Source organism: Neoarthrinium moseri, assembly GCF_022829205.1.
Source record: "Neoarthrinium moseri strain CBS 164.80 chromosome Unknown scaffold1_Wmoseri_CBS_16480, whole genome shotgun sequence".
NCBI lineage: Eukaryota > Fungi > Ascomycota > Sordariomycetes > Amphisphaeriales > Apiosporaceae > Neoarthrinium > Neoarthrinium moseri.
Window position 1 is genome coordinate 655,395 of NW_026055115.1, and position 25,475 is coordinate 680,869.

The window sequence follows — 25,475 nt, forward strand, 5'->3', positions numbered from 1 at the left end:
AAGTGAGGATGCACATCGCAATTCATTGCTGCATTAGGAGGGGGATGATGCCATAGTCTGTCGGCTTCAGGCCAGCCGTTATGCCGGCTAGAACACACGGAACACTGTTCTGCTTTGCATGCTTTTGCTAAGCTGCTGTGTCCCGTCATTTCCAGGTCGATCTGAGTCGATCTGACAGTGTCTTTGGGGACGATAGCCACAAGATCAACGTCTCAGACGCCTCAGCCAGCGCCCTCCCATTGGGGATCCTGGGCCTCGATTACGGGGACTTGGTACATGGGCAAATGGGCACCGCGACGGCAAGGCAGACAACGCGCTCTGGCCCACTTTTACCGAGTTTCACACCAGCTGCCGCCGTGATGCTCGGCTACAGGGGGTGAAGCCAATCAGCATCTGCCATCGTTGCAACGATGCGAGGAACAACTGATCATCGTCCCAGGCATCGCAAGCCGTGAGCGTGAAGCTGGGGAGGCCCCTTGGTTCTGCCCCCAGCAATTGCGAGTTAGCATGGCTTGGGGGGAATTGTCGACACCAACTCTGCCATCCTCTGGCCCCATCCAGCGCGTCTGGGGAGACGAGAGGGGGCAAGCCCAAGGGGGATGGCAAGATGGAATCGACAAAGACCGCTGGAAGGTGACTGATGGTCCAACCCAACCCGGTCGACAAACTATTGTGGTAGAGCACATCCATGATTGAATCTCCATTTGAATGAGCGCCCGTCCGCCTGAACGACCGAGGAGTGGTGTAGCTTGTGGCACACTGGCAGGCCCCTAACCCACTGAAACCCGAACCTCTCGTCCACCAACCAGAAGCGGCAGCTCGATCCCCTCTTTTGTCTATTTCTCACCATAGCACCGCACCGCGCCGCTCTGGCTTACACTTGGCCCGCGCAGCACTCAATTCTCCTGTCATCCCGAGTTCTCGTTTTTTAATTTTGAGTTCTCCCAATCTACCTCCTGCCAGGTCAGGGGTCTTGGCTCTCGTTCGAAACCCGAACTCAGTCAGCGAGCGAAGGGTGCAAACTCTATTCCTGCGACAGACGCTGCTGTGACTTGCGCGTGGGAAATGATAGGGTGAAGGGCCGGCCTGTGTGTAAGTGAGTGCACCCGGGATCCCGACACTGTCCTGTGCAGTCCCAAGAGCCAAGAGGACGGTGGGTCAACGCTTCACCTGCCCTGGGTTCCCACTTGTTTGGGTGGCTCGTCTTCCTCTGCTCGTTCATCGCCTAGCCCGAATAGTGCGTCCACTGCATCTCTGGTCGACGCGGCCAACGCTATTTGAAACCGCCAGCGGACCCAGCACTTGCGCTGCTTGCAAGCAGAGCCGCTTCGTGTTCGTCGTCGTCGCAGGCGGTCAAATTACCACTCGGCACCGCCCAAAACGACGCTATTCCCACCTGCTCGAGCCGCCGCGAGACCTCGACACCTCGAGCCACCCCATAAGTGGACGCATTCTTGCGCCTTGTCCACCGCTCTACGCCCAGCTAACGGCATCCTTCATTCTCATTCACCTCGAGTAGCCTCGGAACGACTCAGGCCAGCTCAATCCCGCCGCAGGTCCCGACTCGAGACCGCGACGCTGTCAGCTGCCCTCACTAAGCGCTAGAGCAAGCTTGCGGACCTGATCTATCAGCAAGTGCTTGGGGGCGCTTCCATAATTCGCTTCGCCAACAATCGTCTCATGTGGGCCTGGCAAGACAAAGAACCCTTCTTTTCACGGCGTCGGGAACACAATGGCCATGCTTGCCTCCAAGTCACCCTATCCAGCATCGCTGGGATCATCGGGCTCTACGCTCGTCAACACACCGTCGAACATGCCTCCGAGACGAGTACCAGCCATGCCGCCGTCGGGCCAGGGCTTTGGCAGCCCAACCGAGTCCGAATTCTCAGACGTTGATGGCCCCGATGCAGTCAAGAACTGGAATGAGGACCAGGTCTGTGAATATCTTAGGAGCGTCAAGTGCGGGGAATACGAGAAGCTGTTCAGGAAGAACCACATCAACGGCGAGAACCTGCTCGAGATGGACAAGGAGGTTCTGAAGGAGATGGGCATTGACAAGGTCGGCGATCGAGTACGCCTGTTCCTAGGCATTAAGAAGCTACGTACGAAGGCATACGCGAACATTAAGAAACGGAATAGGGTGAGTTGCTATGTTGTCGAATCCCCCGCGCGTCGATTCGACGGTGGGGAACCTATCTGGATGTCATGATCTGATGCAATACCGCAGGACTCGTTTGGTGTACTCGACTCCCAGTATACGCCGTCGACTGGGTCACCAAGACCACCTCACTCCGGCAGCAGCAGAGCCATGCCAACTCCGCCTTCCACCAAGCGGTACTCGCGACAGATCGACCTCTCCAGCTTCGGAGGTCTCAGTGCCCCCATGGACGCTGCAAGGTCTACCTCGCGGCCCAGCTCTCCTCTTCCGAGTGCAGATATTCGAGCTGTGCGGACGCAGCGGTATCCCAACCAGCAACATCCGCACATGAGCAATGCCACCCCTAGCTCTGCCGGCAGGCTACCCAGTTCACCCCCCGACCAGCCCCAGTCCGGACGCCTGGTAAATACCCATACGAGAAATCAATCTAGTATGGATGGCTCGCTGATGGCTGCGCTCCCACAGGGTCAAGGTGTAATTCGAGTCATCTCGACAGGCGGCGTCACCAAAGTCGTAAAGATCTCTGGATGCAACACTTGCGAAGAGGTCATGAGGGTAACGTTACGGAAATTCGCCCTACGAGAAGATCACGACCGGAATTACTGCTTCTGGGTTCTGGCCGGTGTCGACCCCGACCCTAAGCAATGTCGGCGGCTTGGCGACACTGAGCTCTGGCGCATCATTAAGGACCAGAAGCGGCCAGAGAGAAACCGCCTTATTCTCAGACGTGTACCTTCAGGCGAGCCTGGCGATTCCGAGCTTCAGAGAGCCGCAGCTATCGCCATGGAGGAGGCTCAACAGAACCACGCCCGTGCTCTGGAGACGGTACCAGGCAGAAGCCAGCTCAAGGTTCAGAAACTCCTTGGTGAAACCTGGGACGAGGGCCTCCAACAACCGCTTTCCCCGTTATCATTTCAGGATCGCGAGAGGAATTTCCAGAACGCAGCGCGGGACTTGGAGCGGCCAGCGTCTAGTGATACCAGACCAACCCCACGGAAGAAGGGGATCTTGAGGCAGTTTGGCGGCCTCAGACCCCCGAGCGAGCTTATCACTTCTGATTTGACATCGTACTTCCCTGATCACCCGAGAGAGGATATTGACCGCACAGCACGTTTATCCATGCGCCGCTCAACACGTCTCAGCCGGGTCAACAGCCGGTTGAGTGTGGCGAGCAACCTCAGCTTCGCGTCTAGCATCCAAGATGCACCCCCAATCCCCACCATTGCCGACAACTGGCTCAGCGCTACTAGCCAGGTGGCAAAGGTTCGGCCTAGAGATCCTAGCCGTCTACAACACCAATACCGAGACTCGGTTGCCTCGTCTGTGCTCGGCACCTTACAAGAGGAGTCGCCCATCGAGCCCAATCGGAAATCGTATGTTTCCTTCGCTGATAGTGGATCTGACAGCGCTGGCATCAGCGTTACCGATCCTGATGGCCACAGCCACGTCATGCGACAGAGCTACTTCGACGAAACAAGCACGCAAGGCTCTGGATCGCTCAAAGAGATATCACAGGCCCTTGAACAGGACGGCGAGGATGCTGACGAGGAACTGCAGAGTTTCCTTGCAGGCGAGTCTTGGGATGACAATAAATGGATGAAGGGTGCTCTCATTGGCCAAGGTTCCTTCGGCTGTGTCTATCTTGCACTTCACGCGGTGACTGGTGAGCTTCTTGCCGTGAAGCAGGTTGAGGCTCCTTCGCCAGGCGCCAACAGTGCAACCGATGCTCGCAAGAAGAGCATGATTGAGGCCCTCAAGCGAGAGATTGGCCTTCTGCGCGACCTACAACATCCGAACATTGTGCAGTACCTGGGATGCAGTTCATCCACAGAATACTTGAACATTTTCCTCGAGTATGTCCCGGGTGGCTCGGTCCAGACCATGCTCAATTCCTACGGTGCACTGCCCGAACCTCTGGTGCGGAGTTTCGTTCGACAAATTCTCAACGGTCTGTCTTACTTGCACAACCGAGACATCATCCACCGTGATATCAAAGGCGCCAATATTCTTGTTGATAACAAAGGAACCATCAAGATCTCTGATTTCGGAATCAGCAAGAAACTCGAGGCTACTAACATCCTTAATGGCGCCAACAACAACAAGCATCGCCCTTCGCTACAGGGTTCCGTGTTTTGGATGGCACCCGAGGTAGTCAAGCAGACGTCGTACACACGTAAAGCCGACATCTGGTCGCTTGGCTGCTTGGTCGTTGAGATGATGACGGGCAATCATCCATTCCCAGACTGCTCCCAACTGCAGGCCATCTTCAAGATCGGAGGAGGCAAGGCGGCGCCGACCATTCCCGAAGGCGCCAGCCCTGAAGCCGTTCAGTTCCTGACTGGAACTTTCGAAATCGACCACAACCTCCGACCCAGCGCAGACGACTTGATGCTTAGCCCGTTCCTAACTCCTATCACGTAGGACGTGAAGGAGGTCAACGATTACAAAACGAGGTATTCCGCCCTGACCCGCTAAGGGTCGACCGTACCATATTGGCCGCTCTCGAGCGCGCACGATCGATGATGAGCATTATGCGCATGCGCCCTCATCTACTTCAGACTTGTTGTTCCATATCATGACCGGGATCTCCGTCATCTCGAGAATATGCGATCCGAAGGACAAATCCCAGAAATAAACGAATTAATACAGGAGGCATGGCAGGGAAGGGACTTTTTGGTGGACCGGACCGAGGATATAATAGGCATGGATGAAGACAAATGGATATGGAGCTGCCTTCCCCCTTGTTTTCTCTTCCCTACCCCTCGTTGCTGCTTTTCTCCTTCAGGGGAGCTCGCAATGGAGGTGGGTGGGCCAATTCTGTAACATAGATCGAGAAAGACAGCGACGAAACGGAACGAGACTCATGAACACATACATACCATATAGCGAGCTTGCAGAAAGGGAGCTGGCTGGCTTGGCTTCTGGCGGATGGGTACTAGCGCGCCGTGTGAAGGGTTGTAAAGGCAAATAGAGCATCTGACATACCCCATTCTCACTTTTCAATCTTCCATACCTGGTTACTTGCGAAGAATGTGACTATTGGACCAGTGCTTGCTGCTGTAGACAAATTTAAAGCAACTCCACTAGGGGTATCACGAACCATACTTGCACGTTGAAACCAACCTGGCGTGCCCGGCCTTCTCCACGTTATTGCTCATGCAGGCCCAACAACCACAGTTCCCTTGACGCTCAAATCCCCATCCTTGTTCTCAACCCAGACGTTCCACTTCTTCCCGTCTGTCCCTGCCGCAGTACCGGATGCAGGCTTGACGCACACCGTCAATGGCTCGCCCACATACAGCGGTGCCACATTCCGGTAGTCGATGCTCTTTATCCTCTCGCCGGTGATGGTCAGCTGTGAGCGCACCACGGCGAGCATTAGCGTCAAAGACAGGGGTCCGTGGACCAACAAGTCCCGGTGACCCTCAACCTCACGGCAATACTGGGGGTTGAGGTGGATTTGGTGCGCGTTGTAGCTCAGTGCGCTGTAGTTAAAGAGTAGTGATGGCGTTGGCGTCAGGGTGTGGGAGAAACTTGGGTCTTTTGGAGCTGCATGATTTGGATTACTTGTTAGTCTTGCTCCAACGCGTTTCAAGATGTCAATCACCCATGATGACAGCATTGTTTCTTACCTCTGATCGGCCTCCGATCCGTGACCGCTGCCCCGGCCTTGGCCTCCTCGGCGCTCTGATTCTTCAGGAACACCAGTGTCCGGATCTCCGTGATGGCCTCCTGGCCGTCGACAAAGCCATCGTCGCCATACCGCCGCTCTACGTCGACGAAGATCTTCTCGTCGCCCTTGTAGTGCCGGATGCTGACGTCCTCGATGCGCTCCCGGCAAACCGCCCGCTGGCCCCGCGTGTGCAGTGGCGTGTGCCAGACGATCCGGCCGCCAGCCCACATGCGCCGTTCGAACGGCGCCCCGGGCAGGCAGTAAGGGTCCGTCCCGTCTGGGACCAGCAGCGAGGGCGGGAGCTGCAGCGGGAAGTGGACAAGGTGGTATGCCTCGGGGAGGGCGTGGCCGCCACCATCGGACTGGATGGAGGAGGGGGGCAGGGCCGCCGGCGGCAAATAGTCAGATAGGGCGATATTGAGCAGATGACTTGGCATGGGCGAGAGGATGTCGTAGGTTAGGTTTTCCGGGCGCGACACCATGGCGGCCCGGAGATTATCTACGTGAGACGGGACGGGCGGGATTGACGACAGCGTCACGGCGGGCGAAACATATACATTATGCCCGGTTGCCGTGGTCGCAGCTGAACTGGACGGCCGGGCCAGATGCGATGAGAGTTGGCCGAGGCGCCGGAGGGAGGTGCGTGAGTATGTCATGGCTTGTTCATATCACCAGAGGGCCAGGCTGAGACGGGCGCTCTTGTACATCCAACGGCGGCGCCGAATTTGACGTACACTAGTCGATTGAACAAGCAAAAGCAACCCGAGAAGAAAAACGAAGGCTGCGATCTCGCTTCCCCGACGCGGCGGGTAACTGGCGGTCCGGGATCGTGCTCTAGGTGACCTAGGACCGACCCACTGCGAGCGAGCCTCGGGATATTATCAGTCGGGATCTATACAGTTAACTGATCGTCACGCACTGTGATCCCAACACTGTACGTATCGTCCTCGCGTCACGACTTGGGCCAATTTACACGGTCCGCCAGGGTAAGCGCGTCCCTAGCTCGAGCTGGTCGCGACTTCTGCCTACGAAGAGTTGCCGGCATTGGAAAACGACAAACCGAGAATCAGGCAACACAGGCCAGAAAGATCACAGGCCTGCATTTATTGTCGTCGGCTTTCTCTTTTACGCTTTCTCTCCAGCCGGTCAACCATTGCAGCAGAAGTAGTTGCCATTCTGGCTTCTCGTCGCCTCCTCCTCCTCCGCATTGCGACGGGTACGCCTCGCAGACTGCTCAGCACCACCGCCGTCGCCGCCATGCCGCCCAAGCAGGCCACTTTGGGGTACGTCAAGTCCTCGCAGACCACCTTGGGGTGGGTCGCCTCCTGAGAACCCAGATTACCTGAAAGTTACGACAGTTTACTGACCCCCGGCGCAGCAAGTTCTTCGGAAACCCGAACGGCTCCAAGCCCGCCCCCCAGCAGACCAAGCTATCATTCGCCACGAAGTCGGCAAAGAAGCCCAAGGAAGAAGCTGAAGAAGATGCTACGCCCAGCAGCAGCGCAGAGGTGCCAGATACCAGCTCCAAAGTGAAGGATGAACCAGACGCGAAAGAGAATGCGGACCCAGCGGACTCGAAAAAGCGCGATCGCTCTGGCCTGTCGCCGAAAGATAAAGTGAAGAAGAAGGCATCCGCCAAAGTCAAGACCGAAGAAGTCGAGGACGAGGAAGAATATGCGCCGGTGTCCAAGCGACCGCGCAGGAATCGCAAGACAATTGAGGAGGACGATGAAGATGAAGTCATGGCCGATGCTGCACCTGCAAACCCAATAAAATCTACAACCACCAAAAGGGGCTCTCCGAAGAAGGCTTCTCCCCCTGCTATCAAGAAGAAGCAACAACCTGAAGCCACAAAAGCCGAAGATGACGTCAAGGAAGAGGCTACCGCATCAGAGTCTGCCTCTGAAGTTGAAGAGGACGCGGACGAGGAAGAAGAGAAGCCTGAAGTCGCAGCAAAGGCACGTGAAAAGGTACAAACGAAGCTGAAGGCAAAGGCGAAGGATCCGTTTCCGGATTGGAAAGAAGGCACTCCAGTACCGTACTTGGCACTATGCACGACCTTCTCTCTCATTGAGCTCACCACGAAGCGGTTGGAGATCATTGAGCACTGCTCCCTGTTCTTGCGCCAGGTACTCCGCCTGACTCCAGACGATTTTCTCCCAACCGTTCTCTTGATGATCAACAAACTTGCCCCTGATTATGCAGGCATTGAACTAGGTATCGGCGAATCCCTTATCATGAAGGCCATCGGCGAGACGACTGGGCGCAGTCTTCAGGTTATCAAGAACGATCAAAAGGAGATTGGCGATCTTGGACTTGTCGCCGTCAAGAGTCGCTCGACACAGCCTACCATGTTCAAGCCTAAGCCTCTGACGGTGAAAGGTGTACACAAGGGTCTTATGGATATCGCAACAGTGTCCGGCAATGGAGCGCAAGGTCGCAAGGTCGATGGAATCAAGAAGCTGCTTTCCGCGGCTGACTCTCATTCTACTGGCAAAGTTGACATTTACAAAGATAAGGGTGGCCCGAGCGAGGCCAAGTACCTTGTCCGCTTCTTGGAAGGCAAACTTCGCCTGGGCCTCGCGGAAAAGTCAGTGCTGGTCTCTGTTGGGCAAGCTATGATTATCCACGAGAAGGATAAGAGCGGCAAGGTCCCGAGTACGGATGAGATGGAGCAGGCCGAGTCCGTCCTCAAGACAGTCTACAGGTCAGTGGACATTGCATCACCGGAACACGAACTGCTAGCTAACAAGAACCAGCGAATTGCCCAGCTGGGATGTCATCATACCAGCAATGCTCAACAACGGCATCATGAAGTTGCGGGAAAGCTGCAAACTTCGACCGGGTGTTCCACTTAAGCCTATGCTTGCGAAGCCAACCAAGGCTATTACGGAAGTGCTTGACCGATTCGAGAACCAAAAGTTTACTTGCGAGTACAAGTACGACGGGGAGCGAGCTCAGATACACTACGTTGCCAAGGAACACCAGGATGAGTACATTGACGGTGTTCCTGGAGCCACCAAAGAGGCGGCAGCCGGAATTGCATCCATTTTTTCGAGAAACTCGGAAGACTTGTCGAAGAAATATCCCGACATCCTTGACAAGCTCCATACCTGGGTCAAGGAAGGAACAAAGAGTTTTGTGCTCGACTGTGAGACAGTTGCCTGGGATGTGACAGATAAGAAGGTCCTCCCGTTCCAACAGCTGATGACAAGGAAGAAGAAGGATGTCAAGATCGAAGACGTCAAGGTCAAGGTCTGTGTGTTTGCTTTCGACCTGCTGTTTCTCAATGGCGATGCCGTGGTCGAGAAGTCACTGCGTGAACGTCGCGAGCTTCTGCATTCGGCTTTCAGTCCAGTTGAAGGAGAGTTCGCTTTCGCTACGCACATGGACGGTCAGGAGCTCGAGGAAATTCAGACATTCCTCGATGAGAGTGTCAAGGCATCGTGTGAAGGTCTCATGGTGAAGATGCTTGATGGTACCGAGAGCGGATATGAGCCTAGCAAACGCAGTCGCAACTGGCTCAAGGCAAGTTCCTTGGCGACCTCGAACTTGAAGCGCGTTACTAACTTGACTGTAGATCAAAAAGGACTATCTTGCAGGAGTTGGCGACTCTCTGGATTTAGTTGTCTTGGGGGCTTATTATGGAAAGGGGAAGCGTACATCAGTCTACGGTGCCTTCTTGCTAGCCTGCTACAACTCGGCATCTGACACTTACGAAACCGTGTGCAACATCGGAACCGGCTTCTCTGAGCAAGTCCTTGAGGAACTCCACTCGTCATTGTCTGAGATCGTCATAGACCGCCCCAAACCTTTCTATAAGCACTCAACCGATAAGCCACATCAGCCAGATGTTTGGTTCGAACCGCGGTATGTCTGGGAGGTGAAGACAGCCGACCTAACCCTGAGCCCGAGATACAAAGCAGCGTGCAAGGAGGGACTAGATCCAAGCGGTGAGAAGGGTATTAGTCTTCGATTCCCCCGATTCATCAAGATCCGTGACGACAAGAAGCCTGATGAGGCTACCGGGAGCAGACAGGTGGCCGAGATGTACAGGAAGCAAGAGAGTGTGACAAAGAACAAGGGGCCTAGTGTGGATGATGATTTCGAGTATTAAAGATTCATGCAACCTGGACACACTATTTTTCATGGGATGCGGCATGATACCTGGTTCCAAATAGGGTTGTTTGCATGAAAGAAGAGCCGGCTTTGTCCCACTCTCTATGTTAACTGGGTGGCATATTGTGTTTCATAGGCGTGCATAGGTCTACCAATTCAACGCTTTCTGAGTCTCTACATCTGTCAGGTGCCTGGGCCAGGGCATTTGCTTCTATAATATGTGGCCGTGTTAGCGTGTACGTTGCTCAAGCCGTCATACCTCGGAAGGGGTTATGTTAAGTCGCCCTCATCAGCCACTCAGGTCTCGCAGGGGGTCGCTCGACTTTGACTTACCCGATATCCAGTTACTTACCGAGCTTTTCAACCTCTAATATGATTGCCACAGCTATATTGTAACCGTTCCGGTGCTGACCAATCTACACGGCAATAGGTCAGGACAACAATTTTTGTTTAGGCTTCAAATTCAAATACATACACCCCACGGTTACAATACCAGTGGTCCCTCTTTGCCTAATAAATCGTGCGCTGAATAGCTCACCTGCCTGAGGACTTTCGGTGCTTCACGTGTCTGAGGCATCACTTAGCAGGTGCTAGTATTCAAGCTTCTCTGCCAATATTCTACAATTCCAATAGCACAACATTACCTTAAGAACATTCATACATGTCAAGTTGCGTGACGGATGGGTCACTTCGGTATTCACTGACTCTATATTAAAGGCATATCCGATCAAGACCGTTTCGGAGCCACCAATCCATGCTATGGCACCCACTCGAACGCAACCGCAGCCAGCTCGCGAGCTCCACAACTTTCCCAGGCTCCCCAAGGAGATCCAACTGCTGATTTGGGATTTCTGGCGTCAGCACGCCCCTATCATCCGACATTACTTCGTCCTCCATTTAAGCGGCCGCGCATATGCCGCGTTCAACTGTCAAACCAAGAACTGGGTGCAGACCGCCACCAGAACTGCAGAGCCCAGTCATGACGATCCTTTGGATCCTATGGAGCACAAGATTCTCTTCACCAATGCAATAAACGTTGCACTACCTGGTACATTGTCTCCAGCCCCTGTTTCTTGGGCCCATGAGTCCGCTCATGGGAGCGTCTATTCGCATATTCATCAGATCCTCAGCGGCAATTACTTCTTCGATCGAGGTAACACACTTCGTCCCGCGCACGCCTCAGTCAACTTTCGAAAGGACGTCTTCTTCATTGATAACATTGGGTACAGACTCCCCGGAAGAATGCGCTTTCTATTCCACAGAATTGGCGCTAGGCGGCCACGGTGGGTGGAAAATCATTGGGCTACCAAGATTGAAAAGCTTGCCTTTTACGTCAATGGATCACAACAATCAGAACTGAATGGGTTTTGGGGCGAAATCGACATTGAAGCTTTGGCAAATATGAGATTGCTCAAGAAAGTATATCTTGTTTTTCGGTGCAGCGGTTGCTCGGTCGAACATCAGCATCGCGCCGACTCGCATGGATTCGTCCACGATCTTCCTAACAATGGGATGCACTCACCCGATGTTGGTATTCTTGATGAATTTGGAAACATTTCAACTCTGTGTCGGATGTCATCAGCCAAAGCACAACAACAGAAGGCGGAAATGGCGAGCCGCTTTACTAAAGCGGGTAGACATGCTGTTGAGGTCGAGGTTGTGGCTGATGTCGGCTTTGTATGAAAAATGCATGAGGCTCATCTTATGGGCTATGTCTAGTCGCCGAGCCCTAACATTGATTTTGATTTTGGCTTTCACCCTGGACACTTTTCGCTACTCAGATAGTGCTCTGCACCAATAGACCTTATCAATGCACGCGACTCCGAGCTGGCTTGCTATGGGTAGGTGCATTCTTGTCGATGACCCAAGTTCAAGCATTAACTTGCCTGCTTCAACTTCGGTAACCAAGCAATGTTATTGTTATGTCCCCTTCGTGATCTTCGCTACATTTTGTGATCACCCCCAGCTCTTTCATGAATGGATCGCCGATGTCATAGACCCCGTATATCTGCTGCTGAACTTTCGGGACTTTGAGCAGAATCAACGTATGGGCTCCTGCTTGTGACTTTCCGCCAACGTTCTCGTCACTCTTGTTGCTCAGCCGGCATAAATCGGCATAATATATACGATATCATGAAATACAGACACGCAAGACACGCAACCTCTGATAGGCAAAATATCTGTTGTATGAAGGAATTTCAGTTAATGGTTGACGTTAGCTAATAGAAATTACAAAAAAAAAAAAACTAATAAGGAAAGTGAACCCCCAAAATTATCCTCTCTACATATCAAGTCCCGCCCTAGCCTTTCGCATCCATACCCGAGCTGCCAGATGTTCAATACGTTCCCAACTCTTGCGCAATGTGGGCATTACCGGCTTAGCAGTCAAACTGGCAATACCATTCGTGCTCATCTCTCAAACCGTTGCTAATACCGGCTGCCTTGAAGGTGTATTTGAAACAGTCCCTAGAGTTCCACCTCTGCGTGTTGTAACCAAGAGTAAGCGCATCATGGCTATTACCAAATCTCTCCCGACCACCGATCCACAACTCTAACTCAGTTTTAAGTGGTATCTTGATGGTTCCTGCCGGGTTCGTGGCGGCCCAGTGGCCGATCTGGGCTCCCTGATGGTTAATTATGTCAACCGCCCATTGGTGCATGGATGTCGCAGCCGATGCTGCGCTGTTGGACGCTGGCGGTAGTTATCAGCCATGTGTCTGCTATGATAGGAGCTAATGCCTTACCATCGATGTGTATGTGAGCTTGGCACTTGCCGTCCTGCCATTCTGCGCGGGATTTGAGATCAGTTCTCTCGGATATTGCTGGTGCAGAAAAAGCGCCTCCAATGAAAGCCAAAGAGAGGAGGGTGGTCTTGGCGAGCATTTTAAAGGAATAGAATTAATGGATGAATTATAAGTTAACCCTAAATGCGAGGGTAGTCTAGATGCGTTATGGGTGAAGTAAGAAGACAAGACAAAGAAGAATATTCAGCCGGTGTGAAGTTGCACGTTGACAATTCCAATCAGAATTGGCTGAATCATGGCTGGCCATTTGTTTATATACCAGTCAGTAGAACGGGGAAAAGCCAGATCTGCTGCACAGCAGCGGCCATTCCGGCGGCCTGCTTCACAGTATACGAAGTGCCAAGGCCGGATGGCTTAACATTTGTTCTATATATTGTCGTTTGCAGACGCCATTGGCTCGGTGCCAGACATAGCCCTGGTTTTGTTTGAAACTAAATTCTGTCTGACTTTAAATCATGGCTTATGAAGCCGGAGATGCTCATTATCCAGAATGTGGGCGCCTGAGCGGACCGGCATGGTACAGACGAAGGTAAGCTGAGTAGGCTATTTGCAAGCCTCGTCCACTTGAGTGCGGCGGCCCTACGATCAAGCGGCCGCCGGAACCTGATTTTACCTCTTAAAAGCGCATTTTCGTGAACGCTTTCTGCTTCAAACGCTCACACGTCACCAACGTGAAGGCTGACAACACACCACCCAGGTCCGAAGAGTGCAATCATACGGTGCCAAGAATTAAAATGAGTCTTGTATCAAAACTTACCTCATGTGGAAGTGAATGACACGATCGTAAGCGCATGGCTTGCCACGAATAGATATCCCTAGCTGAAATCAGACTTTCTTCGGATATCTCTAGAGACTCACGGAAAGTGTATATCCGGGATTCCTTATCGATCCTTGTTTGTCCGGCTGAGGTGATGAATCAAGTTGAATGAGAATCAATGGGTACTATCATAGGAACGCACTTATCATTGTTTTGCAGGTGCCAGCTCGCTTCTGATGATATCTCCGTATGAGATCCTCGAAGGCTCCGTACCTAGTCTATTTCATCCAGACTGGTCTAAACGTACGTATTAAGAAAAATGCCCTGTTTAAACAATGACCTACCTATAGATATCTCTGGAAGGTAGAGTCACCATTTGTTGGGTCGTGGTTATATAAATAACAACTTTCAGCGTTCTTTAGTCAAGCTGTGTATATCTTGCAAAACATCAATGCGTCGAAGTCCTTCGAAAGCGTCTTACACTGAGCGTAACAGCGTCAGACTTATGATAGCTGGTTTCCAGTCTCCCAGGCCACTCATTCACTTCTAGAGTTGCCCCATCGCGAAACCATCCGCGACTTCTCGTCTCTTTACCTATCTCCATCTCACCAAGATAGTTGGCCAACGTAGAGCTTCCAAAGGTGCAAATTATCCGATGGAGCAGATGGACTAGGCTGCCTTCCACTCTCATAAAGATGTTATTCCCTTCCCTGCTCGTAGGGGAACGTTTGTCGCGTACCCCGTAGCTCCCAAGCCATTCGAGATACGACTTACCTCGAGCACAGTTTTCAGTCGCCATTGCGGATCTGTTCCATTTGCCTTGTCCTTGGAGCCCCTTTCTAAGGGATACGCATTGTGCCAACCATCATGCCTGATATTTTGTTGATAACTAGTTGTTGGATGGTGTTTCCATATCTTACGCTCTAGCTCAAAACCTCCCGCCTGTTCTTAAGGGCTGCAATTGGTTTTCACATGAACGACTTCGTGCTTGGCTGTTCTTCGTTTCTAATATTGTTTATCTTTATTATCTCAGAGATGGTTTCATAGAGGCTGCCAAGCTGGTTGATTGTAGATCTGTTGATGTCTCCTTCGCAACTTCTATTTTGCGTCGCCCCTTGCCTAGCTTGCCTATGAGTAGGCCGACCTGTTACTGCCCAAGTTGTAGGCGAAGATCCGGCAAGTGGTGAACCATGTGGCTCACATTCCTATATGGCATCCCACTAATACACTCAGGGGTTAGTCCAATATGCTTGAGCTAATGGCATCTGTAGTTACTGACTCCTTAGATGAAGCTACATGAAGTTCTTAGAATGCTGACGGTAGTTATATGGAAACCACCACCAGATGATATCTAGCGCACCGACTTGTTGTTTTCTTGTCACCAATCCCCTGGAGAGTGGGCATTTGATTCATCTTTAGGTGTCCCTCTGTTCAGTATGTGTTCAGGATAGCTGGTAGAAATGGGGCAAAAAGAGATGTAAGTGTATGGGGGTTTGAATTGATGGCAGATGTGGTGCATAAGGTTCTGCTCGTTTTTCGACGTGCAGCACGGCCAAGTTGACTTTTGCTACCTAGAGCTCGTCGGAGAATGCTTGTAGCTCTTTTGCTATAGGCCAAAGTTGAAGCCAAGGTTAGTGTTCTAAGGAGCGATGAAACTCGGATTCGTGAATTTGGGCAGGCACAATCCGAAACCCTACATATCACAAAATGCACTTCATTCGTCACAGACTTGATTGAAACCAACCGCTATATGTTACGATAGGGTTTGATTACATTAAATATCGACCTGGCTAACAGTCTCGATTGGCCTAAGCAGTGGTCAGAGTGAGGGACGCGAGGTTCGAGACGCTGACACCGTCGAGCTCTTGCAGTTGTGGTCTGTGCGGAACCAGACGCTACAAGCTATGCAACTACTAGAAGTCAATAATGTATACTTCCATAAGCATATGTATTGAGCACGCCGCGCACCATTTGGTATAAATAATTACTCAATTGGTTCAATGACGAGGGCCCGAACGCTGTCTGGTAGGTTTAGTGGTCTGCCTCATGTGGAGATGCCGGTATATGACTGGCGAATGAGCTTGCTCGACATCTGCCGGAACGAGATTGCCCAAGACCCCGCAGATATGGCGAGAGCCTTTCTCCCCAACCTGAGCTCTGAAGAAGGCGATCGACGCAATTTGACACAATGGCGACGTCGCCTTGCTGCAGCTGGTCGTCTTATAAATCATGCGCTATTATGGCGCGATTGGTTCCCCTCCTCCACATCCCGCAATGATATTTAAAGGTAGACCCCGCCGCATTCCGATAACACCGAACGAACACGATGAACTTCAAAGTTGTCTTGAGTGTACTGCTTTTGTTCACTGGTTTTGCACAATCTCTACTTGATTTCTCTCCCAACCCAAGACTCGTTTTCGACAACTATTGGACTAAGCTGAGTTGCGCTACCATGACTACTATCAAGAATGTTGCTGTCGTTGGAGTAAGTGGGGCCGAAATCCTTATACGTAAGATCAAGGGAGCATGGTAGGCTGATAATGTCTAATAGGGCTCTGGGAATGTCGGGAAGCCTATCGTGGCAGGCTTATTAGCCGCCGGGTTCAATGTTACGGCTTTGACCCGCGAGTCCTCTTCTTCCACGTTCCCTGACGGCGTGAAAGTCAAGAAAGTGGATTACGAGTCGGTAGACTCCATTAAGGAGGCACTGCAAGGCCAAGATGCCGTTGTTTCGGCAGCAGCCACCATTGCTGTGGGGAAACAGTATCCTATTGTTGATGCTGCCGTCGCTGCTGGCGTTAAGCGCTTCATTCCCTCTGAGTTTGGCATCAATACCCGAACAGTTAGCAGTCAGGGCCTGAAGACGATCTTGCAGGGCAAGATCAAGGCCCTGGATTATATCATTGAGAAGTCAAAAGCAAACCCCGACTTTACCTGGTCAGGCGTCACCACAGGGCTCTTCTTCGACTGGGTATGTGTCAGTAACAAATTACCACGGTAAACACTAATCGTGTAAAATCGCAGGGCTTCAGGACAAGCGGACTTGGATTTAACAAGGATACTAAGAGCGTGGGGATCGTCGATTCGGGCAACACCCCCTATTTTGCCTCCAACCTGCCCTTCATCGGGAAGGCTGTCGCAGCCATCTTGGCCAATCCAGACAAGACTGCGAACCAGTATTTGTCCGTTGCCTCCTTTACCGTATCTCAAAACAAGCTTTTGAAGATCGTCGAGGAAGAATCAGGCGCAAAATGGACTACCAAGCCCGTCAAGTCTCCCGATCTCGTTAAGGCTGGCGACGAGAAGCTGAGCAAGGGAGACTTCAGTGCATTCAGAGATTTTCTGCAGGCCTACCTCTTTGCAGATGGGGGCGACAGTACGAAGGGTGTAGAGCTTGCAAATGGGTTGCTAGGGCTCCAGGAAGAGGATCCTCGGCCTACTATCAAGGCTTTCCTTGAGGGCAAGTTGTAGATAGCATGCTTAGTACAAAAATGTCCCGCAAATAAAACGACGAGGGAGAGAATACAATACATCTGTTATGAAATGATGTATCGCAGACAGGAAATGTGGGATGAGGCTCGCAGTAGATATCAACCTTCCGTTCGGAACACAGTATATTTCAGCCCAAGACAAACTTGGCTTTCTCAAATCTTGCATCTGGTCTCGTGCCTACTGCCGATTTATTTGTACGGAAACAGTTTCAATCTTGGTGCCATTAGCTAGCCTTGGCTTGCTGAGACTATCTTGTTTAGGCATGCTTCCCTCGTCCTTGAATATGACAGCTATGATACACAGGCCTTGACGCCGAACATATAACTCACCTATAATTCCTTTTCGGGTATACTATAGTTGTGTCTGACGCAAGAAGTAAGCGGGAACATAATTGCTCCAATACTCATGGTGCTTGCTTTATCTATAGTCCCAGCAGAGACTTTTGTAGTGAAAAAAATATCTTTAGGATAAACTTAAAGACTCCTTTAGCCAGAACGAAGTGCATCAAGGTAAAAGTATTGAATACAACGCAGTCGTTGAACACGTAAACTCATGAATCGCGGCCTTAGTGAGTGCTATCCTGAGCAGAGAGACATATATGGCCAACCATGTATAGAGTCACATGCCAGTATTCCCCGTAGAGAACTTTAGCACCAAGATCTACTCATTGCAGTCGGAAACTGAACTGTGGCTACGAAGTCGTGCAATTCCGGCAGCGGTCTTTTCACTTGCTCAATTGAATTAATATTTTGCTAAGGCGCCTTAGGGTTTTGCTCATGACGACACGGACCGCTCGGGTTTGTTGACCGAGCAATGAACTCTAAAATACGAGGGGATGTAGTTTCTCCAATACAGAATGCACTACCTGTCGTCTTCTCAACGGATACCTGGCTGAAAAGGGAAGGCAGGTGAAGCTTGGCCTAACCTCAAGAAAGTACGGATGGTACTGGACGCTAATTGAGGTTAGAGGAAGCTGAAGATTCGCACTATTTCATGCAGCGCTAGTGACTAGTATATGTATTGCTCGACCTGTGTGCTGCTCCAAGATGCTTGTTTGAACAACAGCCGAGGGAAAGCATAGTTGCACGCACATTGCGTTGCGCGTCTGGGTGGAAAAGGGCCCACTTATCGTTGCCTCATAGTATGCATGTCAAATTAGTCTTCAAGTTCATGCAGGGACAGATAAGCGATGGGATGCTCACGGCCTCAATGTCGCCGGAAGACCTACCGAACAAGATGCAAATGCATTTGGCACACCGGAGCTTTAACTGTTTGTTGAGAAATATTGAGGCGGCGCAGAAACTATCGAATATACCAAGTAGTGGCGAATGCTGAGCCTCGTGCCAGTGCATATGCATCTGTTACATCGGAGATATGCCACAACATCAGGGAATGTAATATTATGCAGACAAGAAAACGTGGCCACCATCCGTCAGTGGCCGGATTTATAGCCATTTTGAGGGTGGTAGCTGGGCTTCGGCCGATCCATCACCATGTTTCTCGAGCTTTGGCATGTCTGCAACGAAGCACGGTGGCATCACTACATGTCCCCGCTCATTCCACGCCCTATATCAGACACTCTTCCGCCAATCGACGCTACCGTAGAACCTGCAGGCGCGCGAAGGAGACTAACGCACGGAAAAGTTCCGAGTTTCGCGAGTCCAGACCCGAAGATAATACACACCGAGATCCTTCCATCGAAGGATCAGCCCACGTGTGAACATACCCTGCGCGGCTCGCTCTTATACCCTAAAATGGTTCCGCCCACCACTCCGCTGTTGTACCCTGCAAGCCCTGCAGATTATCATACCCTTCTGGGTCCAAGCCTGCCAAGAGCCGGGCGCCCCGCATATCAACGTTGCACCTAGGCCTGTTTTCGCGTAAGCGCACGGAAAACTTGCCGCATTCGACAAGCAGGTCGGCCCTGAGATGGGATGAACGGTATCGCGAACCCGCCGCATCGCGTCAAGGATCTGTAGATCTTCCCAGCTTATGCGTGCTTTACCGGCCACGCTGGCGCTAGCCTTCGGCAAGATGGCCAGGCTCGACGAGGAAAACCCGCAATGATATAAAGATAGACAAGTCCGAAGATGGACTGGTTATCATCGGTCCAAGAGCTCCTCAAGCTCTCCTGTCCCTGGCGCGTTAACTTGCTCTCTGCAACAGTTCGCTGCCAGCGAGATTGACAAGATGCGGACGTCTCTATCAGTATGTTTCGCTTCGATCGCCAGCTCGGTTTTGGCCGCGCCGAGCAGCCTCCGAGCAAGACAAGATACGCCCACCGTTGATCTTGGCTACGAGCTCCATTCGTCGACATACAACGTGAGTGATCACTATCCTTCGTTTTTGCACACAGATTTCCGTCCCCGGGTCACTAATGAGATTATATCTTTTAGAGCACTGGGGACTATTACATTTTTAAGAATGTCCCTTATGCTGAACAACCGATCGGAGACTTTCGCTTTCAAAAGTCCGTACTCCCGACAGGCGCGAGCTCGTCGGTCAATGATGGCGGCTCAGCCGATCTCGAGTGTATGCAAGCGTATCCGGGCTGGGTTGTAGAGCTTCAGGCTGCGGCATATGGCGTCGATGTTGCAACCATGGCTTACATCCTATACAACGCCGGCAACCAGACTGAGTCGTGCTTGCTCCTGGATATCTATGTACCAGCCTCCATATACGATCTTGGCATTGCTGCAGAAGCACCAGTTCTCGTCTGGACACACGGCGGAGGATTCACGTACGGCTCTAAGACCTCAGACTTTGCTGGGCTGCTCTCACGATCCAACAACACTTCAATTATCGTATCGCTCAACTACCGCTTGGGCGTGTTCGGCTGGCTAGACGGTTCCGACGTTACGCCTAACTTGGGCTTGTACGATCAGCGCCTGGCATTTGACTGGATCAAGGAATACATCGGTCGCTTCGGTGGCAGCGCTAGCAGGATTACTGCCATGGGTGAAAGTGCTGGTGCTTCTAGTATGTTGCATCACATTACTGCCTCCGGGGGCGCGGAGAAAGCACCCTTCGAACAGGCCGTGATCCTGAGCCCTGCATATCAGTTCAATCTTGATGGCGCCAATGGATACAAGTTGACCATGGAAGAGGCAACAAGCCAGACTGGGGGAACGGTCGACAGCGTCGAAGAACTGAAAAATCTCACCTCGGAACAGCTCAAGTCTATCAATCAGGCTGTGGTCTACGCATCCGCCATTGGTGGTTTCAATTACGGACCAGTGGTGGATGACACATACGTACCAAATCACCCTCAGGTACTTTTATTAGAAGGGAAATTTGACCACTCTGTCAACGTAAGCCATATCTACCAGCTATCGTCGTGTTCTACGGAAGCTAACATGCATACAGTTGCTGGTCAGTCATACGTCCAATGAATCGGTGCCCTTCACTCCCAGCAACATATCTACGGCCGAGGACGTTCACGCACATATCAGCCAGCTCTTCCCAGAGGCGTCGCCAGAGACTATTGAATACATGCTCACCGAGATCTGGCCTGACGTTCTCGATGGGACATATCCCTGGACCACCGAGTTCGCTCGGGCTGTCAAGATCGGCACCGAGGTCCACTTTTCCTGCTCATCCCGCTACCTTTCTGTGGCCTTTGACAACCATACGTACGATAGCATTTTCAGCTACATGCCTGGCTACCATGCTCAGGATGTCCCATTCTACTTCTTCAATGGAGACACGAGTACACCCAACAATGGCCAGCTCACCAACCCAACCATTGCATACGCGATGCAAGATCATGTCATGACTTTCACGCTCACTGGAAATCCAAACTACTTGGGCGCATCCGTTGAATGGCCAATCTACGGTTCTGATGCTCAGGTCCTGGACTACACCTTCACCGGCCCTGATGTGGGAACAGACGACTTGAAGAATCCCCGCTGTGACTGGATACAGCAAGCAATGGCTGACGGAATACTGTAAATGAATGGTGCAGAAGAATGTACATTAGTATCACCTACATGTTGACGAATTGATTGATGGTGCTTGAGATGGAGAATTCTCAATGTGCTGACAGCCGGGCAAGGCAATCATTAAGGGGACCTGGGAACTGAGACAATAAGGTCGAAAGCTCGGATGCAGGCTATTGCTGATAGCACTTTAAGGCTGTATATATATCTGAATACATAATCGATGTAAACGTATTTTGAGCTGCCTGTTCCAGGGGTGTTACCACTCATGAGGCCCGTCGCGGCCACCTCTAGCTTCCATGGGTAATGGGCCCGTGTCTGGAAATGCAAGGGTCGCCATAGCTCTGATGCCCACCCGATTGTCGAGAGCAAGATCTAAATCAAATTGTTCCAAGTAGATCTCTTTTCCTCGCTTGACGGTGTCCTCGTGCCATATAGTCCGCCACTCGTAGATGGGATTGAACAGTGGCCAAGCGACCCACCTGATAATAAATCTGAGAGAACGTCGGAGCACCAAGTGAGTACTTAGGGTAAGGAAGCCAACTAACATGGAACATTTGAGGCATTCCATGAGCATAGTACCTTGAGAGTGCAAATCCACTCCGTTCGCTCTGTAGCTGCGAATCAAATCCCACCACGGTATGGCCTGCTGTATGTCGCTCATATCCAATGTCGCCATCATGAACCGCGTGAGCTGGTAAGCAGTGTACGACAAAAGATGGAAAGCAGTCGATCGCAGCGCCAGGGCACGAGGCCTGATCTCGTCTGCCAGGTCAGAGTCCTTGTGCACTTCACACGCTTCCTGCACGCGGTATCGATAGAGGAACATGAAAAGCAATAGCAGCACAGTTACCGAGAGCTGAAGAGCTATCTGACCCAGGAATTTCTTGTGTGGAAGCCACGGATCTGTTGGATCAGGCCTGTAATCAACCCACATCTTACCCCCCTGGACGAACGAGATGATTTCCTCGTATCCCCATACCTGGAAGAATCGAATGGCATAAAGAAATCCTTCACGCAGACACCAGCGGAGGAGCTCATAGATAAGGACCAACAGTACGCACGAGAATGTGTCTGATATCGCGGCAAACATCTCAAAGAGTGCCACCGGGACCTGCCACGAACCGTTCGGCAGCACGAGTCTCGTCTTCTTCCATTCAAGGATGAATTCCTCGTCGAGTTCCTGCTGAGGGACATTCTCATGCGGCACAGTAGTGTCCAGATCCCAGCTCCTGGCGATGCGCTCCAGGACTCGCAGTTGCAAGTTCATGACGCCGACCTCACGAACCTCCTCGGCATCGTGCAGCGCGTACTCGAATATGAGAGTACTAGCTATAGACATGCCTGTAGTAAGGGCAGCGCGGAAGGTAACATAGCCCAGGTGGTGCCAAATATGGCGCTCTTGGGCCCACTGGTACTGAACCTCGAGGTTGCCAATTATGATCAGCAGAACTGCCACGGCATACGCCCATTCCAGGCCGAGGGTGAAGAGCAGAGGAGGAGCTTTCTGTTCAAATGTCCAGTCTTGTACATAGACTATTTCTGGCCCTGCTGCTGGTTCTGCGGCCTTTACAGGGTTAATTGAAGTGTTGTTGCGCAACTTGAGAGTCATCTCACATCTTGGTCTTCAAACGGGCCATTCGGCAGGTTTCCCTCGAACCCGATATCTGGGTGATCTCTTTCGCCCTGGCGTTGGTCCATCGGATTGGATACGATGCTATGTATGTAATTGGAATGAAAAGTCCCACAAGATCTGGCCAGGGTGAGATTGTTTTGAAACAAGACAGTGTTCTTGTTAGTTTTCATTGCGCCAGCGTCGCCCGGATGCGGAAGGCACAAAGCGACATAGTATAGTCCGGCATTAAATGGGAAGAGAGACTGCGCCGCCCCGCTTGATAACTGTCGCGAGGTAAAAAATTACGCTACAAGTGCAATGGCCATTGTAAGAGATACAATCGACGCTTGGAATTGGTGGTTCAAGACTAGACCGATCCGTGTGGAAGACTTTTTGGTCTTTTATTGACTTATGTTTACGTGTAACCGTGGAAACCGACAATCAGATCCCCAAAGCTATTTAGTAAACCACTTTCTGTATGCGTACTGGAAGTCTACAAAGTTTTGAGTGCTGGGTTGGCAACAACAAGGCTGAGTATTGTACCCAAGAGCTCCTCAATCATCATCATCATCATCATCATCATCATCAGGGAAAAAGGAAGTCAATGAGAAAAAAAAAGAAGAATAAAGAAAAGTGGAAGTAAACTGTGGAGTTTCGGGCCATACCTAGCAGTTAGGACTTGGAATTCAGGTCCATGGGTGTGCATAAGTCTGTGCTTGACCACAGGAATGCTCAGGCGGCGCTTGTATACTAGTTAAATTTACTTTCGGAAATCGCCTCATCTTGGGCGGGGGCGCCTACCGTCGGCTTTGGTGGGGCCAAAATCACAAGCGACCTTGCAAGACCGCAAAAGGCCGAAGAAAACTTGCGACATTCCTCTTCTGACTCGCGGCATCACAGGACACATTACGGTCAGCAACGTCTGACTTTGGGCCATACTCATTAACTCGACGTCCTGGTTGCTTCCAACACCTCAAACCCCCTTCCAAGTCTACTTGCGCCACGATGACAGCTACGAATGGCACCAACGGTGCCTCGTCCCTCCCCCACCGCCCGCCTCCGCCAGCGACTGCTCTGTCCGCCACCGAGTTGATCGGCAACACGCCTCTGGTACGGCTGAACAAGATCCCGCAGTCCCTTGGTATCGAGTGCGATGTCTACGCCAAGGTGGAGCTGTTCAATGCTGGCGGTTCGGTCAAGGACCGCATTGCCCTGCGCATGATCGAGGAAGCCGAACGCTCCGGTCGAATCAAGCCAGGCGACACCCTGATCGAGCCCACGAGCGGCAACACAGGTATCGGTCTGGCACTTGTAGGCGCCATCAAGGGATACAAGACTATCATCACGCTGCCCGAGAAGATGTCAGCCGAGAAGGTCAGCGTCCTTCGAGCCCTGGGCGCCACCATCATCCGAACACCCACCCAAGCTGCATGGGACGCGCCGGAGTCCCACATTGGGGTTGCCAGACGCCTGGTCAAAGAGATCCCGAATGCGCACATCCTGGACCAGTACTCGAACCAGGACAACCCGCTCGCCCACGAGTTTGGCACCGCCGAGGAGATCTGGACACAAACTGGTGGCAAGTTGAGCTGTGTGGTAGCTGGTGCTGGAACAGGTGGCACCATCTCTGGATTGGCCAAGGGTATCAGGAAGCACAGCAAGGATGTCAAGATCGTCGCAGCAGACCCACAGGGAAGCATCTTGGCACTACCGGAAGCACTCAACGAAGAACACCGGGATCAGCCCTACAAGGTTGAAGGCATCGGCTACGACTTCATCCCCGATGTCTTGACTAGAGAATTGGTTGACAAGTGGTACAAGACTGAAGATCGCGAGAGCTTCAAGTTTGCCCGCCGCCTTATTGCTGAGGAAGGTCTCCTTGTCGGTGGCAGCTCCGGAAGCGCCATGGCTGCGATGGTGCAGGCTGTGAAGGATCTCGGCCTCGGCAAAGGCGATGTTGTCGTTGTCATCCTGCCGGACAGCATTAGAAGTTACCTGAGCAAGTTCGCTGACGATGACTGGCTCGCCGCGAACGATCTTCTACCAGAGGCCGACAAGGCTGCCAAGGACGCCGCTATTATTGGGGACGCTAAGAAGGTTGCGGATCCCTATGCCGGTGCCACTGTCGGCGCGTTGAGATTGAAGCCGGTTACCTCGGTAATCTCCACTCAGCTTTGTGCTGAGGCTATCGAGACTATGCGGGAGAAGGGCTTCGACCAACTGCCTGTCTTGGCTGGACCGGGCGGAAAACTCGTAGGATTGGTCACACTCGGTAACCTGCTCAGTTACATCTCTCGCGGCCGTGCCACCGGCCAGAGCCCGGTGAAGGACGTCATGTTCGACTTTGGCCGCCTTGATGAAGTTGTGACCGACCCCAGAGAAGGTCGCGGCAAGCAGCGCCGCAAGTTTGTGGAGATCACCGTCGACACACCGTTGACCGAGCTGAGCCACTTCTTCGAGTGGAACAGTGCGGCGGTTGTCACGGAGCCGGGCGTAGGCAAGGACAAGGCATTGAGCAAACCGGTGGCTATTGCCACGAAGGTCGACCTGTTGACCTGGATGGTAAAGCAGGTAAAGCACTAAGAAGACTCATCGCATCAGCATCGTGGAGTACTTGCATTTATCGGGTTGGGCGTTTGGGGAAGTCTGGATAGATTTCGTAGGATGTTATCACTCGGATACATTGGCATGGGCTTGGAGGAAAGACTAGGTAGGCTCAACGTCTATAGAGGTCAGAAGGGATCAACTCCCGAGTTTTGGGGGAACTTGAACAGGCACAGATTCGTGTTCCTCAGTCCAAGGATACCAAGGGTAACTTCGTTTGCCGGTGATGCCCTGTCCATATGTATTTGGGGCGGAGTGCCAGCTCCAGCTGATGGCCCTCCCAGAGAATGCAAACGCCGTGGCCGCCTGGACAAT

At 52.0% G+C, this 25,475-nt stretch overlaps 9 protein-coding genes across 9 annotated transcripts; 6 read left to right on the forward strand and 3 right to left on the reverse strand.

Annotated features, from left to right (window-relative positions):
• Positions 1-1,732: 1,732 nt before the first annotated feature.
• JN550_000191 (uncharacterized protein) lies at positions 1,733-4,579 on the forward strand (the record flags this gene model as incomplete). Its single annotated transcript, XM_049313158.1, has 3 exons — positions 1,733-2,140; positions 2,228-2,560; positions 2,624-4,579. The coding sequence occupies 3 exons, from the start codon at positions 1,733-1,735 to the stop codon at positions 4,577-4,579; spliced, it is 2,697 nt and encodes an 898-aa protein (XP_049177480.1).
• A 733-nt stretch (positions 4,580-5,312) lies between these two features.
• On the reverse strand, positions 5,313-6,487 carry JN550_000192 (uncharacterized protein; the record flags this gene model as incomplete). Its single annotated transcript, XM_049313169.1, has 2 exons — positions 5,313-5,707; positions 5,791-6,487. 2 exons carry the CDS (start codon positions 6,485-6,487, stop codon positions 5,313-5,315), a joined length of 1,092 nt encoding a protein of 363 aa, XP_049177481.1.
• Positions 6,488-7,088: 601 nt separating this feature from the next.
• On the forward strand, positions 7,089-9,948 carry JN550_000193 (uncharacterized protein; the record flags this gene model as incomplete). Its single annotated transcript, XM_049313180.1, has 4 exons — positions 7,089-7,144; positions 7,210-8,538; positions 8,591-9,293; positions 9,412-9,948. The coding sequence occupies 4 exons, from the start codon at positions 7,089-7,091 to the stop codon at positions 9,946-9,948; spliced, it is 2,625 nt and encodes an 874-aa protein (XP_049177482.1).
• A 761-nt stretch (positions 9,949-10,709) lies between these two features.
• On the forward strand, positions 10,710-11,633 carry JN550_000194 (uncharacterized protein; the record flags this gene model as incomplete). The annotated part of the gene is made up of 1 exon (XM_049313191.1): positions 10,710-11,633. The coding sequence occupies one exon, from the start codon at positions 10,710-10,712 to the stop codon at positions 11,631-11,633; it is 924 nt and encodes a 307-aa protein (XP_049177483.1).
• Positions 11,634-12,328: 695 nt separating this feature from the next.
• JN550_000195 (uncharacterized protein) lies at positions 12,329-12,833 on the reverse strand (the record flags this gene model as incomplete). Its single annotated transcript, XM_049313202.1, has 2 exons — positions 12,329-12,642; positions 12,695-12,833. 2 exons carry the CDS (start codon positions 12,831-12,833, stop codon positions 12,329-12,331), a joined length of 453 nt encoding a protein of 150 aa, XP_049177484.1.
• A 3,130-nt stretch (positions 12,834-15,963) lies between these two features.
• Positions 15,964-16,982, forward strand: JN550_000196 (uncharacterized protein; the record flags this gene model as incomplete). The annotated part of the gene is made up of 3 exons (XM_049313213.1): positions 15,964-15,996; positions 16,063-16,482; positions 16,536-16,982. 3 exons carry the CDS (start codon positions 15,964-15,966, stop codon positions 16,980-16,982), a joined length of 900 nt encoding a protein of 299 aa, XP_049177485.1.
• Positions 16,983-19,193: 2,211 nt separating this feature from the next.
• JN550_000197 (uncharacterized protein) lies at positions 19,194-20,954 on the forward strand (the record flags this gene model as incomplete). Its single annotated transcript, XM_049313224.1, has 3 exons — positions 19,194-19,325; positions 19,400-20,314; positions 20,370-20,954. 3 exons carry the CDS (start codon positions 19,194-19,196, stop codon positions 20,952-20,954), a joined length of 1,632 nt encoding a protein of 543 aa, XP_049177486.1.
• A 246-nt stretch (positions 20,955-21,200) lies between these two features.
• JN550_000198 (uncharacterized protein) lies at positions 21,201-22,553 on the reverse strand (the record flags this gene model as incomplete). Its single annotated transcript, XM_049313237.1, has 1 exon — positions 21,201-22,553. One exon carries the CDS (start codon positions 22,551-22,553, stop codon positions 21,201-21,203), a length of 1,353 nt encoding a protein of 450 aa, XP_049177487.1.
• Positions 22,554-23,561: 1,008 nt separating this feature from the next.
• Positions 23,562-25,139, forward strand: JN550_000199 (uncharacterized protein; the record flags this gene model as incomplete). Its single annotated transcript, XM_049313248.1, has 1 exon — positions 23,562-25,139. The coding sequence occupies one exon, from the start codon at positions 23,562-23,564 to the stop codon at positions 25,137-25,139; it is 1,578 nt and encodes a 525-aa protein (XP_049177488.1).
• Between the last annotated feature and the right edge of the window lie 336 nt (positions 25,140-25,475).